The sequence below is a fragment of the Macrosteles quadrilineatus genome, unplaced genomic scaffold, assembly GCF_028750875.1.
Source record: "Macrosteles quadrilineatus isolate MER2022 unplaced genomic scaffold, UCM_ALF_1.0 Scaffold_4__1_contigs__length_99947679, whole genome shotgun sequence".
Classification (NCBI taxonomy): Eukaryota; Metazoa; Arthropoda; class Insecta; order Hemiptera; family Cicadellidae; genus Macrosteles; species Macrosteles quadrilineatus.
Genome location: NW_026542597.1, coordinates 43,329,472 through 43,347,836, shown reverse-complemented (window position 1 = coordinate 43,347,836; position 18,365 = coordinate 43,329,472). Strand labels below are relative to the sequence as shown.

General features: G+C 36.2%; 1 protein-coding gene across 3 annotated transcripts in view; it reads right to left on the bottom strand.

Moving 5' to 3' along the window:
• LOC128992026 (solute carrier family 2, facilitated glucose transporter member 1-like) overlaps positions 1–12,357 on the bottom strand; it is a 38,121-nt gene extending 25,764 nt beyond the window's left edge. The window contains exons 1-2 of one of the 3 annotated variants that reach the window (XM_054415370.1): positions 12,253–12,357; positions 8,897–9,173 (exon numbers count right to left, since the gene is read on the bottom strand). In XM_054415370.1, the coding sequence (XP_054271345.1) occupies positions 8,897–9,100 (204 nt within the window). In that variant the 5' untranslated portion in view covers positions 9,101–9,173; positions 12,253–12,357. Of the gene's footprint in view, positions 1–872; positions 953–1,277; positions 1,301–8,896; positions 9,174–12,252 lie in introns of those variants that run through there. The other 2 variants (XM_054415372.1, XM_054415371.1) reach the window with 2 other exon arrangements.
• Positions 12,358–18,365: the final 6,008 nt, after the last annotated feature.

Here is an 18,365-nt window from a genome sequence, read left to right as displayed (position 1 = left end):
TTTTCTGACTAAAGAAACGGTCAATCTAAAAAAAAAACATTGGATTAATACTATAGCAAAGCTAGATTATTGTAAAATCAATTAATGTGTACGGTTTTTGGAAGAACTTCATATTCCCGTAGGTGCATCTCAATACCCCACTGCAATAGGATTGAGGGTTGTTAAAATGCATCCACAAACTGATAAAGTGATAAATTCCTGTATGCCATGTTGTTTTGGCTGATGGACTGAATTAAATATCTTAAGGAAGAAAAATTGCAAAGATTATGACTACCATGACTCAAATAACTCTTTTTAATCCAAACTGATTTTCTACCCGGAATTGACACAACGAAAAGTGAGTACAGTAGTGCAAGTTAAAAATATATCATGATTCCGATTCCTTGTTAAAGAAATATTTCAAATAAAGTTTGAGAATATTTTAGTCTACACATTTTACTGGTTGTTATTCATGAAATAGTTTGTACCCTATTGTATTTAAGAAACTGCATTTGCAAATTACCATATGGTCCATTACCGATTAGGGAGTGTCCATGCTTCTGTTGGTAGAAGAGGGTGTTCTGTAAATTAAAGATAACAAAACAAAACAATCTTTCTATAGAGTGACAGAGTAACGTTACTAACGTAAAAATAAAGTTAACAAAAACCATGTAGTAATTTCACAAATAAATTAGATTAGATAATATGCTAATATTAACTTTATGACACTAACTGCATGTTTTACGATTTAACCTTAGTATAAATTAAATTTCTAACTTGCTATTTTCGAGATGGTCGATTTGACATGCAGCCTACATTTATCAACAGATATAGATTAACATAGATAATAGACAAGAGCAGAGAGGATTGCAATGCCAAAAGTAGCCTCTTACCTGTTTTTGTGGGGTTCTCGAAGAACTTTCATCCATTTTGGTTAGGGTTAGTCACAACAAAAACACACGGTTATATCACCTGCGAAACACACAAAACTTGTACTAAGCTAATCCAAACACATGACCAACATAAAACAGTATCAAACCGGGTATGTGAAAGAATTGAAGAAGAAAAGTTACAGGTGCGTATAGAATAATAACAACTATTGCCAGAAAGAAATGAAAATAATTATAAAATATAAAATGTAATGTTTAGCTTTTTGAAAGTTATATTACGAGGTAGTAAAAACAATACTGTTTTAAATTGGTTTTCATAAAAGAAGCTGTTAATACAATGGATTCACAAAATAGCAACTATTGATTTTCAAACCGCTGCGGAATTCCATTCATGCACATAATACTAACCGATAATCGATAATAATACGTCTCACTACAAGCGGAGAATGGAACTAACTGGATTTTCTGGAGCAGTGTTGCCAGATTCGCCGGCGAAAATTATCGTACAAGCAGGCCAAAATTATCGTTTTTGGGGCAAAATTATCGTACACACAATTTTATTTTATAATAATATTATTATAATGCAAAACAAGCAAGTCGATGATGGAATGGCCGAAATTTTACTCTATTTGTCTCTGCCACCCACCGTTTTTGCTCTACTAGCCTACCACTGAGCTAGAAAAATGAAAAATATAAATTCTACCGGAGGCAGCACACTATCACACGCACACACGGAATCTGCATCTCTGCTAGAAAAAAAAATTGAAACGCTGTAAAATTATGGTATTTTCGTTCTCAACTGGAAAAATCATCCAGCTCATTGCTTTATTTCATTCCCCTACTGCCAATGTACTGAGTACAATAATTAATTGAAGGTACAACGTAATCTACCTCTAGTACAAATGGCGGCCAACTTCTCTCAAAATTCTCCTATAAACACTTAAGTTGGTAGCCAATGGGCCCTCTTTAACACAGCTGATGGCTTTGCAAGGTTGCCAAATCGAACAGCAACGAAGTGATGTTACCGTTTTTCCATATATTAAAAGTGGGAAACGTGTTTAAATGTATAGTAATCAATATGAAATAGTTTATTTTCCAGCCCCCAAAAAACAATCGTACATTATGACAAAAAATCGTACACAACGTCAAAATTATCGTACAATTTTTCAAAATTATTTTTTATGGGGAAGGAGCAAAATAATCGTACAAATACGATAATTATCGTACACCTGGCAACACTGTTCTGGAGGGAGACGGAGAAAAGAGGGGAGGTAACATAGTGTCACGTGACTTACCCCCTCCACTCTCTCATATCTCTCTCTTTCTCCATGATTTTCGTTCTCCATCTCCATCTCTTTCTATGGGATGCAGCATCAGCATGATTGCAAACGCGATAAATATTGCAAAGCTCGGGTAAGAGATTTGCAATTCCATGCCTGTATTACTATCTTTGTCATCATAAACTGTTTAAAACAATCGTTTTTCAATAGTTAGATTTTTAGATGAACTGAGACCTGACCAAAAACATTTTCATCCAGACGTCAGATGTCAAGATGACTGATTTCATGCCGCGTTCGACGATGAAATACGTATTTGAGAATGACGCAATTAGAGTCCGTGACCTTGGAGAAGGTCGAAGAGAGGATCAATACGATCCTGCTCTGCTATTGGCTGACACGGTGGGTGTGGCCTGACGTCATAGTGACGTCATAACTATCGTGTATTACACACACCATGCGGTTAACGGTGAATTAATAACTCCCCAACGGTTTTGGTCATTAATTATAAAAAATTGTCAAACTAATTGTTTATCCTTTAACTTATATCAGCCATTTAAAGAGATTAGAATGTACGTAAATGCAAATATTTTTCAGTACACTTATGTATAATGGAGTGAATAAATCTGGTATGTTATTTTGATCCATATTATTCGTATTAAGTAATTAATTTATTTATTATTAGAGGTTAAAGTATTGGAATGGACTTGGGAGCTAAAACATTATCTCTTACTTAGAGATGATTAATTATTCTTTTTTTTTTTTTTTTTGTTTATTCTAACGGCATATATCACCAATTTACAATGAGGGTACAAGAAGCCTATGTGGTACAACATGCATTTTAACAGAAAACTTAACAACAAACTTAAATCTATGGCAGGATCAGAGCAACATTGGTAACAAGAAATATAATCATGACTAGGAAAGCAATAATTAACAATTGTTGTGATTTTTTAGTGTTTTTACGAAATTACTTCATCATGATTATAATTTATAATATAAATTAATCAACTGTAAATTGCTTAATATAAAAGTGCAATATATTTATATCTTTTTACACTGTGCATTTTAAAAGTTTCGTGTTTTGAATACACGTATGATGTAATATATGATGTAATAACGTATGGTTGTAAGGTAATTGCAATTGCAACAAAATTTACGTGTGAATACATTATCATTACTTATTTATTTATAACAAATTAAAGTCTAAAATAAATAGTTATAAAACAAATAACGACGTCATATTGGCACGGTCATCGCAAAACAATTAGCAGACTTGGCAGCACTTGGTAACATAAAAACAAAACATCAACACAAGCAACTTACCTGCTTCGACGGGGATTGGGTTTCGTAAACAAGTATAACAACGTTGATAACAATATTTATGTTGTAGTTGAAAAATAGCCCACATATACCGTACTTAATTTACAGTTTAATCTTTAGTCTCTGGAATAAAACTCGGATTTGCTCAGTACAGCTATGAATGTGAAAATGGAAATTTAAAATCATAAAAACATCATTACACCATTAGTTTGGTAACAAGCCATGAAATTATGGCGAATGAATTCCACATAGAGCTAACCCTGTCACAAGACATTTTGCATACAACTTTGATAGCCTAGGCCGGCCGCACACTGATCAGACAAAACGTCTTTTGACCAAACGTTTTGTCGGAAGCCGTCTTGTCAGAAAACAAAAATGTCGCATAGGTGTGCGATGGTCTCAGACAAAAGACAAAAACAGGAGGGAAAACTATAAAAAAAGTTGATAGCCCAACGACGAATAGAACCTGGGTCCAGAATCTCCTTTTCTCTTAGGATCGAACCAGCGACCTTCGGATTTGAGGTGAGCTCTATTCCCAGAACCCACCATCTAGACAGATGTCTACATACACCACACCCCACAGCCCCCACCCATCACTCACTGCTAATGTCTCCTAGATTGGAAGATTACTCTGGACATGAACTAGTAAACGGTCAATTGACTGTTCTTTATGATTGGACCCCTCTTCACGTCCATAGCCTAGTTTAAATTACTAGTTAACTTAGAGTTGTACTTAATTTAAATTTGTCAAACAATTAATAATTAATAATTTATAGTTATACAGTAGCGATAAAAAAACTTTCCAAAGATGAAAAATATTACCTTTTTCTTCGCTGAGGTGAACGATTGTGGGGGCGTGCTTATAGTTAAAATACCTACTTTGTATGGTCGCTATTTCAATAAAAAGTATAAAAGTAAAAGTATAGTTGTGTGGCTGAATATGGATTGTGCATCTATACCTATGCCTTTAATTTTTTAACCTATGCTGTCAAGCTGAAGTGACATGCCCAATTCAACGTGTGTAGTGGGCTTTAAAGTAAACTAAGTGTTGCAATTGCTTACATTTCTGTGATGTAAAAAACTCAATAACTTCAACTATCGCCCTATTTGACCAATCTCCACAATAAATGCAATATGTACGAACCCCTGAAAATAATAAATTTCCTTAGTCGTTAAAGAAGTGACTGAAGAAAGTAATTGCCTTAGGGTGTGTCTTGTTGGCGATGAAATTAGTCTTGTTATTCATAAGTGATGGGAAAGGACGACAATGTCACTTAAACTCATCAGTTAAGTTGACATGTTTGTTTTATCCATCAGACTAATGTTGTATGATCTGTTAACCAACGACGCAGTTACTGCAAGTTAAACTTAATCCCGAGAAAAATAGCCAATCAAGCTAATTGAAATTGCAATGGGAGGAAGGTTTCGTGGTATTATTTTCAAGTTTTTACATGTTATAGCCTTGATATCATGTCATTTGTAAGATTGCCTCTGTTTCCCTTTATAACAATTCAATATTACTTATTTCATTATTGCGTTAATACATTTACGAGTTAAATATTACAGAACTAACGGAAACTCACGCAAATCGAGGGTTCTAACACTTTTCAAAGATTTCCTACATTGCAAAAGGTTGTCAAAGAGATTACCAGAGAATATTGAGATCACAACGGTTGCTATGGTAACCCTCCTCCCTCCCCTCGCCACACATAACGACCGAGTAGGCCCTGCCGTTGTACTACTAGTATAGTAGTAGACAGGTCGTTATCGTTTACTGTTATCATCAATGTTATCATTGTTATCAGTTTAGAGCTGGGAGTCACAAACGAGTAAATATTGTGCACTGGTGACCTCATGCGGAGGCGTTGACTTCAGTCACAGTAGCCTACCGTTACATTTCCATCTACAGTGTATAGAGATTACAGTAGTTGTGTAGCTTGATTTGGAATGAATAGTTACATGGTTAAATTTTAGCCACCGAAAGAGTGTGCGGATAAAAAATAAAAGTTTTTACTTACCTATTCACCAAATAATGAGAAAAACAAAAAGGGAAACTTAATTGTTGTAAGGTGTAGCGTCTAGACTACTATGGTATGAAATAGAATGACAAGTAATTGAGAAACTGAACGATAGTGTCACATTTAAAGGGATGGCCATTCAATAATGATTTAATTGAGCAAATATGTTTATATCTTGACACTATGGATGGTATGTCTACTTCTGTAAAAGTCAGTTGTTCGATCGACGAATTCATTCGAGCAGAGAATGGAGAAATGTGCCCTAGTCCGTTGTAACACAAATTAATCATTCTAAGCTACAGTTTGTAAGAATTCGGTTGAGTAACAAAATTATTAGGTTACCAATTCATAATGATTTGGTTGTCAGATTCCTATATGAACTTACAACAAAGGTTAGATCGAGTAAGTGTATTTGTTGACAAAATGTATACTTTTAACATGTTCAGTTATTGGTGTTTAGACCTGCACAAGCACTTCAATAAAATGGATCTCCAACACATGCGCTATGAAGTCACGTTCCTTGGAGTCAGTTTTTTAACACGTACACAGATTGCCAAACTGTAGTGGTACGTGCGACGTGATGTATCTATACTTGCATGTCGAGTTTGCAATTTTTTATTGTCGTCAATTATTTATGAAAATCAGTTAAATTTAGCACCTGCGTCGTGGTGCATTTTGTGTCGTAATGTAATAGGAACACGTTTAAACAGATGATATATTTTTCCTACAGTACCTGACAATGTAGTCTTCGATCTCGATGCACTGATTATAGCACGCTAAATTACTAATTGTTTTATTTACTTACTTTTGCTGAACTCATTTTACTTTTTCCGCACTCCAATATTCCAAGCAAACAACACAAAACTGCGTGCTTTTATTAGGCACGTAAAACGTGTAAGCTTGAAATAGTATATTACGTTACTAGTCCTGAAAATAAGTGTTTACCGGACGAGTGTGGTCGTTCCCGTGCGAGACGAAGTCGAGTACGGGATTACCATACGAGTCCGGTACACACATTTGGACGAGACGTACGATAGTTTACGCCATACTACTAAATCTGTACAAATCCTTATACAGTATAATTTCCACCAACTAAAGGACTAAAAATATTTGTAAAAATATAAGTTTTAAATGTTAAATGTACTTTAAAGTAAACATTAAAGTATTATATTGTCTGTGACGATATCGTCCCAAAAAAGCCTAGGAAAATACTATTTCAGATACTACCACTACGATCAGCTGGTGCAGCGTTTCCAATTTCGTCCAATACGTTTGGATTTAACCTAACCTAAAACCGTGTTGTATAGTGTTTGAAAGACTAATTATTCTTTATGGATATCTAGGCTATAGTAACTGTAAGAAAATATAATGTGTAACACGTCTGTGTATTGTTTATGGGAATCTCTCTTAAATCATTTTAATGGGTACTTAGAAATTTCCGCGACGAGTTGAGTTTGATATGTGTGTGAGTGTGTGTAACAATATTGTACGTAAATTCTAATCTGGGTGTCGTTTGTGTATGATGAGCCTGCTGAGATATGATTGTTGAGTTAACGAGTTAACACAATGAATTGTTGATTTGTCAGCAAGTGACCGTCTACTCTACTGGAAAATGCAAACTAAGCGCTAAAGAGGGAGAGCTAAAACAAATGTACGTCATAGCAGCATGATGTTATGAGACAAATATTTCGTCTATCACGTTTCTTGGTATCCTTTTGTAATCACTTATCTGTTTCCAGGAAATGTGTTCAACTAACATTTGAAAAGCAATGTATTTCGACGATACGATGGACAAGTTATATCTTTATTTATATTGGTCTAACAAAAAACAATCGTATAACAAAAACAATCTGAGTAAAAACACCTATAAATAATTTTCAATTTAGAGGACATCTAGTATATACATTTAGCCAGTTTTATTTTTAGTACCTCGGGACCAAGCCATGGCTCGGTGTAGTTTATTATACCAACTCAATTAAACTAAGTCACCGAGAGCATGCTGCTTGTATGCACCACCACCACCTTTTGATCATAGGTACTAGAGGGGACAGGCAACAAATTGTACACGAAATTCTGCCCTCACCAACTCTCATAAGCACAAAATACACGGTTAATTAACCATCCAGAGACACTAATTCTATGAATGATAAATACAATCTATATTTGTTGCACTTGTGAAATGTCTTGCGGGTTTGCTTCAGCGAGAGAATGAAATGTCAGTCCAAATTTAGCCGGGTCATGCACCGAGCAATCAAACTCTGTTGAATATTCAACACCAAGCTCACTGTGCGTCAACGAGCCTTCTACGTAGGCTATTCAACAGGCGAACTGAATAAAAGTGACTGACACCAATGCACCAATGTACATCCATTGATTGACAGGTCGGCTAACTTACATAGTGATAATCAGTTTGGAGTTTAGGACACGTCCGAAGGCAAATAATACAATGGAAGTGTACAAATAGTTGTAGTCTTTTCAAGAATTAAGTCACAGTTAAAATGTGTTATAATAATTAAACCTGATGATGCTACAAAGTCATCTACCATTCTACTAGGCCTGCAAGCGGATAAACTAAATAAACAAAGTGTGTCAACTACAAAGGTTAGAAGACACCAGATTGTTGTGCAAACAGCTTTTCTCGATAAAACATCAAACGAAGATGTAATAAAACCCCAAAAAATGAGAAGTACCCAGTAGGCCCTCAATTTGGAAAATCATTTTAAAGCAAAATTAAGCTCCCCAATAAACTTTTGACATATTTACAGATGCGATTCAAAGGGGAGGGGTGATATAGACTTTCATTAGGACAGCTTTCTGTACTATAGGACAAGTTGTAGAGCATTTAAAACGTAAGCTACGAAAACACAAACTTTGCAACTTTGACTGTAAATGTTTGAAATGTAAAAGATTGGAAATCGTGTATGGACAGGTAGCCGTAAGGCTTTTGGTAACTAGTAATAAGATCACTGTGGCTATTCGGGCGGGCATTTGCGCCAAATGACCTGAGACAAGCTGTCGGATATTCCTGAATTGCGCCAACTATTGTCATTCCCAGGGAGCCACCCGATACGTTCCTTAACTAGCCCAGGTGGTAGCCCTCATTGACTCTATAATTTTGAGTGTGTTAGAATAAGCTGTTAGGATAAGAACTTCTGCCGGCAAACCACCCCTACCTGGCATGGACTTGGAGCAACTAAGGGGCATTTTTCGGACCCTTTTAGGGGTTAGCGCAATTAAGGAACTCTTTGCTGCAATTACAGTAATGCAGGACCGGCTGGTCTGAGTCTTTAGTCCGATTCAACAATGATTCAACGTGGTCAGGTTTCAAGCCAGTCAATACAAAACTATCTAAAACTACACACACATGCACATTTATGTAAGTGGTACAGGTTACGAACTCCTTACTCACCGTCTGACGGGTCGGCCTGTAGATGGTCTCCCGCGACAGGAGGTTCACGTCCTGGTCGGTGACACTGGAGGCGTTAGACACGTGCCTCGTCCTCTTGTCTGGGACCTGCAAAAGGGCGACACTCTGGGCAGCCAGCGAGGGCCGGAGAGGATGGTCCTCCTCTATGTATCCTACACCGTCGTCAGGACTGTCCTCGCGAGGCATTCTGGGTGTCTGTAGGACACTGTAAGTCGACAACTCGGCCACTGTGACTCTCAAAGGTGACCTTTCATAGTACCTGGGGACAGACGTGTAAGGTTATGTATATCAATCTCATACGGCTCAGGACTGTACATTAATACAACAACACGCAGTGTTCTGTGTATTCATGTCCTGTCTATGCCTGAGCATCCAGTGTCCTGTGTATGTTTGCAGGACCTTCGAATGACTATTAACATAGACAAATTTGTATATGCTAGTAACCAATTTTTTAAACCGAATTTTCAATAAATGGCTGTGAGCTGAGGACAGCTGAGGGTTACACACATTTTGATTTGTATTGCATATATTTTTGTCATTGTTTAAAAAGTTTTAACTATAGCTGTTCCTCTTAAATGATGGGTTGTTCTTGAACCATTCCTCCACGGGTTTTCTTGTTTTAGGTAAGGCTGCGTAAGCCGCCCTTCGCTTCTGCCCTTCCTTGAGAGCACGCTTCCATTTTTTTCGCTTGGGTGCAGGAGCGCTGGTGTGGTTAAGACACTAGAATAGTATTTCACACGTGTAAATTTGGACATGATGGCAATTGACTACGACAGTAAATTAATTCCTTGGCAGAAATAATACGTCCCACTTGCGTGTTCTACTTCGGCGTTGTAAACTATTTTCGCATATTTATAAACTATTAATAAACTAAACACGGTTCACACACAATATCCTCTAAATAAATCGTGTCGTTCATCTATCAGATAGTCAATATTCAAAGATACCATTAACATCCACAAACAAACATCAACCCTTCTTTTTAACAGTTTGTTGGTGGGTTTGTTTAATCTATTATTATTAGGTGACTAACAGCTGACTAGGGCCACGTGTCAATCATCTACCATTTTCATTGGCTACTGTCCAAGCCAATCAGAACATCAGTAAGCTATAACAATGTCAAATAACGTTCTAAACAACCACCCGCATTGGATCGTTATGTGCAATATATTGTAGCTAGTTTGTACTTATTGAGTACGGCTGGGGTTAAATTTATTGAACCTAATTATAGTGTGATGGCTTGATGTTATTATGTAGGAGTTCTTGGTGCAGCGTTTTCATAGAAGACATCTGGATTTCAATTAACAATTTACAGAGCCCTGGAATGGTAGTTAACGCAACGATAGCGTAAAGATAGTGTTAACGAGAGGAGTAAAAATTTTAGGTAGAGCCTTAGCGAGTGCCTTAAAAACTTCTACGAGGGAGATGTAGAAGTTTTTAGTAAACTCAACCACTAATTGGTCTAATTAGCTGATAAGTTTTTTTTTTGTAACATTTTATTTAATTTACAATCTGTTCAACAAAAAATAGAACAATAAGCAAATTTGATAAAATTTAAACACAGTAGTTAGTCTTTATCCAACAATAGAGCTAACACACAAACTTTGCATATTTTGTACAAAGTTTGAAGTCTAAAAACGACTACCTAAGTCCAAAACATGGCATCTTTAAGTTACAAAGTCGAAGCATTACAATTTTACTTCTCTCTCAATCCTTGAACCTCATTGGTCCGTTACCCGTGTTGTTATGAGTCATGCTGTTATGATAGTAAACAATGCTGTTATGTAAAACATTTCAATTCTACGGCTAGTTTGAAAAACGGCCGTAGGTAAAAACAAGAAAAACCCTACCAACAGCAAACCATACCTGTTTTAAGATAACCTTACAATAAAAACTGCTAATATGTAGTAAGGTTGCCTACCGAAATGTATTATGGTGTATACCCTAGAAATAAAATTACTTTAAATTAATCACAATAAATACACAACGAAAAATATCTGGGCTTTTAGAACATTTTACAGAGACGTTGAGAATTTCTAACCCCCATTTTGTCATGAAAAAGTGCTTTGGTCTATGTTGAAACGTTTATATTTGTTTGTATTGGCTACTTATGACGGTTAGTAATGATACTCATCTTACATAATAATAAATTTGCTAATTCGGTCATGAGAAATGTTATTGACAAAATGAGTAATACTAATGTTTGCAAGCGCCAAAATATCGAAGACTGCAGTGCCTATTATTTGGACAATGAACTGAAAGCCTTCAGACGCTGCCAATGTTGATTCTACGTCAATACCGATATAAAAAGGCGTGTTTGTATTGAATGTAGAATACAGATCTATTGGCTCAGATACAGATTTTACCAATGTATGTTCAAAACTAATTCCGAATCAAGACTGGTCTACCTCACAAAAACTGAAAAAATCTTTAATAGGTTTCGTAAATAATTTGGATAGCAATAGTTTAGTGAAAGTGTATTATTCAGTTTGGTATTTTTACTGGCAATAGCTTTACCTGCGATATTTATATTTGTGATGGTAACTGTCCAAACTGTAGGCCTTGGTACTAAATATAATACAGATTTGTTGTTAGAGCATCATTCATCATATCCAACCTCTTTGCTCATAGTATCCGATTTTTAATAATTGTTTTAAGGCTCAATTTTTAAATGGCCTTTTAAAACCATTGTTTTTATTTATAATTTGAATTTAAAAGTTGCGGAAATGTAATAAACCTGTATATATCATAACAATAATGTATAAACACAATTTAATGAAATAAAATGTCATATTTTAATTGATTTTACCTTGAATTAACAACTAATTAATTATTTTCTAAATACATTAAGAATATCTTCAACAGAAACATTTTTAATCACTAGAAATCTAAGGCAAACCGATCTTCAGAGTACTTTAGAATAAATTGTCTTAAGCTATAGAATAAAATAGTTATATCAAAGACAACGGAAACATTAAAGTATTATATTGTCTGTGGTTATATTCTATCAATAAAAGTCAACTGGATGTCTGTACACGTTTATGATCTCCAGGCAATTCTTGACTGGTGTAGGAATTTCAAGATACTTTAACAATTTTAGAATGAATTGAGGAAACTAATAAAATGTACACAGTTCATAGTATCATGTTAAGTTACAACGACTAACGACTTAACGCGTGCTAATAAAGGATCTATTCTCAAATCAGTAGACGTGTAGATCATGTAACTGAATTTGATATGATATTGGAATTAGAAAATAAAACACAAACGTAAATAGTTTTCTAGAGTACTTGGTAGAAATAATGCATAAATATTTTCTAATTAGCCTATTTACTTACAAAAGAACCAATATGATTGAACTGCTATCTGTCCAGAGAAGCGCAAGTCGCCACTGTTCACTTCACCGACAGACAAATAACTAAGGTCGACGAGTTAAAAATACGACAACTTTTGGACGGTCTTCGCACAGAGTGTAAACTCATACAGCTTCATGGGATGAGTCTCATTCACCCATTCAACGGTTAACTGTGAGTGGAAATGGGAAGATAATGTAGGAAAATGTGTTAAGGGTATTGTAAAAAGACAAGCGTTAATCGTGAAATTTGAATACAGTACTAGTTGAATTACCTGTACTTGGAAGTAAAAATAATTCATTTATACTACAAAAACATTTGACATGATTTCTATTATCGATGCCGTAATTATCAAAATCTGACCACATACATTGCATTCTAATCTAGCTTATTTGGGATCAACTGTGACTGTGAGAGGTAAAATGTATTTAAATTCCAAGTTAAGGGAGGGTAAAAATTGCAATTTTCGTGTTACTCCAATTGAAACCAATCATGAAAACAATTTTCATCAGCTTGACAAGGTAAATTTTTAAGCCCGGGGACAAAGCAATCCAACGGATATTTCGAATATCCGTGACCCATTCATAGTGACTTTAACAGAAATGAGATAAATACCTCCTCACGAGCATTTGATTCTGCCTATCCAGACTAAGACGTTAGTTTGAAAATATTTTCAACAGATCACTGTGTTTGTTATTGTGTAGAATATTCATTTATCGATTGTCGTTTTAGAATGTACAATGTTCTCCAATAATTCACCGGTATAACATTATAATAATTTGAAACGCTCGTCACTCTGACTCTATCGTAGATGATAGCAATAGAAAATACGATTAGGATTTGGTATCTTGGCTATATACCATAATTTGTTAGTCAATATGGTTTTGGTAAGGCTAAGTTTAGTTATCGATCCTTCTATTGTTCAATGATACAATTAATTGAGTCGGATCATAGACAAAAGAAATACCATGGTCTATTGTAATGGGCTATTGTCTGTGGTCGGATATCAAAATTTCGCCTATCATAATGAAATCTGTGTTTCACGAGTGTATTTTATATGTCCCATCATGCAATAGCAGTTCATTGTACAACTAAAATCTATCTCGTTTAGCCTATATATTCAAATACATTCAGGTCACAAAGAATTAATGATAGGTACAATTAATATACATTTCTTTAAGACTAGATGGTAAAAATGTTCTCTTGTACAGTGTAGTCGACATCTTAGCAAAACATTGCATGGAAAGCTAGTGAGTCTAAGTAGAGCCCCAATATGACTACGTTTTCAGTTCTTAAAAAATAAATCCGAGCACACAAAACTAAATAAATAAATAAATCTGGACGCCAAACTGAACAGGAGTTCCAAAATCCGTACAAGATCCGGACGTTAGTAACTCTAGTCTAGAGTCTATTCTTGTTCGACGAATATGAGAAGGATTGGTATAAATGAAGTGTAAGTTTCACGTATTTCTGATCACCTCAGCAATGACGAAACAAAGCAAGCAGTTATTTCCAGTGTTGCGTAAGATTCCACAGTTAAATTGTACCATGCACCCCACCGGCACCGGCAAGTGTTTACCCCTCACTACTGTGCACTACAGTAACATGAACCTTTATCTTTTAGCGATTTGTTAGGTTTTGTTCTCTATTTCTATTAAGGTGGCCCTATTGCATTAACCTTACCTAGCTCATCGTAAGCTCGACGAGGTAACGTTGTATTGCACAATCCAAAAAAATACCTTTTTATAGTCTTATATATAGGGATCCTTCCTATATCCTGAAGATTGTTTTCATGCTAGGGCTATGCACTAATTATATTAACCTACTTAGTGCTCATCTAAAAATCTGAAGGCAGCCAGTTCGATCCTGATTCCTGCCTGAGTAGTGGGAGTTTTTGATGGTTCAAAACTGTACACAGCAGTAGGCTTATTTATGAGCATTGTACTTGTAAAAATAAAACATAAAAACACTCACCCACTGTTGTGTGGATCGAAGTCTTACGAACATAATCTAAACTATTTAAGTTTATCTAACTGCTTGACAAATATAACCATAGATATAGAACGTCGGTGGTTCAATCCTGTGAAAAAACCCAGACGCATTTAAAAATTGGTTTGAAACTCGGATCAGCTGTCCTGGCCCTCCTAGAGTTTTTGATAAATGGTTAAGCTTAAGGAACAGCTGGTCTTGGTCAGTAACAAAGCTACACAAAGAACTCATCCCACACTCATATTTAATTCATATGGATTCGACCGGGCACAGAGACGTCCATTTAACTGGTGATTTAGTGAAACAAATGGTGTAGTCTAGCAGTGCAACTTTAGAGAGCTCATGGGGTGTAATCCATGAAAACAAGAAACTCATTTTCTTACAGCAATTACATACAGTAATATCTTATATCATTGATCATTCAAGTATATGAATGCAGGAGTTTCTGATTATATAGCTAAGTTATATCCAATTTCAATTCGTCAATGTTTACAAACTTTGAAAAATTTAGTACGTACTAACGTACTATTATTACTTGCACAATTTGGCTGGTCTATTCATTCTAACAACAGTAAGTATACTAAACCCAACTTGGCTGGCATCGTAACAATGCTATGAATAAAGTACCAGTGTTAAAAGTATCAAAATGGAAGTTTACGATTACAAAAATTATATCATTCACCCAGGCCTAAATTAGTGTATTGCAACCTAAAATGTAACGTGTTGCAAACATATTCTACCCACGGATATTAGAACAGAAACGGCATGGATCACAATCACAAACATAAAAAATGACGTCACTGGCCCCAATGCATAATGAACTGATAGCTACAATTTGGCAGTTTTTTGACAGCTCCATTTTAATTACAAACTTGTTACGTTAGGGCCAGTCAGCTAATTTGTTAAACGTTTATGATTCATACAGTTTCTGTTCTAACATTCGTGATGCTACCTCCGTCATTTTGAAATGTTTACAGTCTCTGATGGTAAACAACAGTCTTGCGGGAGCTAGTTAAAATTAAAAGCGAGCAAACAGACTCGTTATCGTGTTATTGAGCCGGTCACATGCTCTTCTAGTCGTGGGTAGAGTGTATTTTTGCCGCGTAGTTGGGGCTATTTTTGGCGGGGGCTCGTGCGACGCGGCCTCTCATTGGCTAGCTTGTATCGGCCTCCATGACGTCACAGTTGGCCCGTGGACGGTCAAGTATTTGGATCTTAAGTCTTTTCACACAACATTGTCACCGTTGACTTTGGATATAACTGATACAAGTATTCCTATCCATATGGACCTGGATGAGTTTATAGTTATTACTACAAGCTTTGACTATTAATAGTCAATGCTACAAGATTTCGAGATTTTTAACTTTTTACGAGAATAGAATGTCAATAGTTTCCACTATGATATTTGATGGGATTATTAAAGATGCTGCATGGATTAAAATAAGTTGTCGTCAGTTTATGGTAACATTAAGTTAATCCTAAAATGCTACGGGAAGGGAGGGTAACAGGTCCGCGACGTAGGAAGTGGTAAAGTAAGTAGTAAAGGCGAGCAGTCTGGAGCGTGGGAACTGTTTATGACGATAAGATTAAGGTATCCGCTATCCTCAAATGCTATGGGAAGGGAGGGTAACAGGTCCGCGACGTAGGAAGTGGTGAAGTAAGTAAGTAGTAAAGGCGAGCAGTCTGGGGTGTGGGAACTGTTTATGACGATAAGATTAAGGTATCTGCTATCCTACAATGCTACGGGAAGGGAGGGTAACAGGTCCGCGACGTAGGAAGTGGTAAAGTAAGTAGTAAAGGCGAGCAGTCTGGAGCGTGGGAACTGTTTATGACGATAAGATTAAGGTATCCGCTATCCTAAAATGCTATGGGAAGGGAGGAAAACAGGTCCGCGAGGTAGGAAGTAGTGAAGGAAATAGTCAAGGTGAGCAATCCGGAGTGAGGGAACTGTTAATGACGATTAGATTAAGGTGTTTGCAATCCTAAAATGTTATGGGAAGGGAGGAAAACAGGTCCGCGACGTAGGAAGTGGTGAAGGAAGTAGTCAAGGCGAGCTATCTGGAGTGTGGGAACTGTTAATAACGATTAGATTAAGGTATCTGCAATCCCAAGATGACGTGGGAAAGAAGGGAAACAGGTCCGCGTCGTAGGAAGTGGTGAAGGAGGAGGTAAAGGTGAGCAGTCCGGAGAGTGTGAACTGTTTATGATGATTAGATTAAGTTATCATGCAGCAATCCTAAAATGCTATGGGAAGGGAGGAAAATATGTCCGAAACGTAGGAAGTGGTGAAGGAAGTAGTCAAGGCGAGCTGTCCGGAGTGTGGGAACTGTTTATGACGATTAGATTAAGGTATCTGCAATCTTAAAATGCTATGGGAAGGGAGAGAAACAGGTCCGCGACGTAAGAAGAAGTAGTGATGGAAGTAGTAAAGGCGAGCAGTGTGGAGTGTGGGAACTGGAAACCGTTTGTAGCAGTTAGATTATTGTATCTGCAATCCTTAAATGCTATGGGAAGGGAGGGAAACAGGTCCACGACGTAGGGAGTGATGAAGGAAGTAATAAAGGCGAGCAGTGTGGAGTTTGGGAATGGATTAATGTTTCTGCAATGCTAAGGCTGCTTTCAGAGTAAACTAATGATTTTCCCCGAGCAAAGCTCGGTTTCCGGGTACTGAAAGGATAAAACGAGAAATTAAACGATTAGCTAATTAGCAGCCCTCCGAATTATAAATTCGGAATTCTATGACAAGGGAAATGGTCGCAAATAAGAGTTTTATTTTCATCAGTGTAAAGGAGTTGTTAGCATTGTCCAACAACTCTTTGAACTTTGAACTACTTTAGGTACTTCCTTTCCATGTCCGGAAATCAGACTTAGTTTTTCCAAAAATTAATTACCGATATGGCTTTGTCATTTGCTTGTAAAAGATCATCTAACGTGCAAGACTGGTCTGGCCTGGACAGATCAGCACCACACGCACAAGAGATGTTTTCTTGGTCTGGTAAGAGACCCAATTTCTGCATGTTTGTCTTGCATTTTGGTACCTCGACCCTGATTCGATTTAGGGTCTTCCACACCCTTCCTGGCTGGTATGGGAGGGTTGGTCAACGTGGCCTCCCACCTTGACCCTCTTTGAACTATCAGAATAAGATTTGACAAATTTTAGTCACTTTTCTTAGAGAATCCAACATATCCCCAGTTTTTCAAGGTCTCGCCGAGCAATCAGAAGTCTGCCAGTTCGATCCAGAGAAAAGTCAGAAGTGTGGATCGACCTTATAAACTCAGACATAATAAACCAAAAAGTAAACCTGTTGACAAAGCATGGTATACAACTTTTTTCATGGAGTTTGACAAAGTTTTGTTGACAACAGCTGTCAACAAAAGTCCTAAGCATTTGTTCTAACCTCCAATGTAGATGCCACTAAATAAATATCAGGACTACAAATGCTTTTGTTTCATTCGCTTAGATTAAAATACTGTATTTCTAAATGCAAATATATAATACGAAATCAGTTTTTTTCTTGCCAAAAATATTTCAAAAAAAGGATTGAGAATTTGAAGAATACCAACCTTACTTACCAGAATACGATGATGATCTGATGTATCACGGCTGGACCTGGAAGAGAAGTTAGTCAGTCTATCGCAGGGCTCAAAGTTATTGGATTTCAGGTAACTCATACTATTTTCTCCTTTAAGGTATGTAAGGTTTTTGTTTCAGCATAATGTAAGAAGGGGAAAATCAACCAATTGACATAAAACTATAGAAATAGATCACTATGTTAGACAAGTAGTTTCTTTTTTTGAATTTACAATTCTTAGTAGACAGTTTTTGTAGAACATGTTAACGTTCATAAATCTTTTGCACCACCGTATGTTAATTTTGTGTCAATTAAAAACAAAAAATAGAATAGCCCACAACAGTATTTTTAGAAAAATATGTGAAGCCAACATTATGTATGACAAGTTAATGTATTTGTATGTAAATAACTTCTTGATCAGCATTGTACGTGTTATAAATTTACGGAAAGTAAATAAAAGAAACGTCTTAAAAAATATATTTAGTATTTACGCTTATATTTACTCACAAGACGGTGAATAGACATCAAAGATAGTAA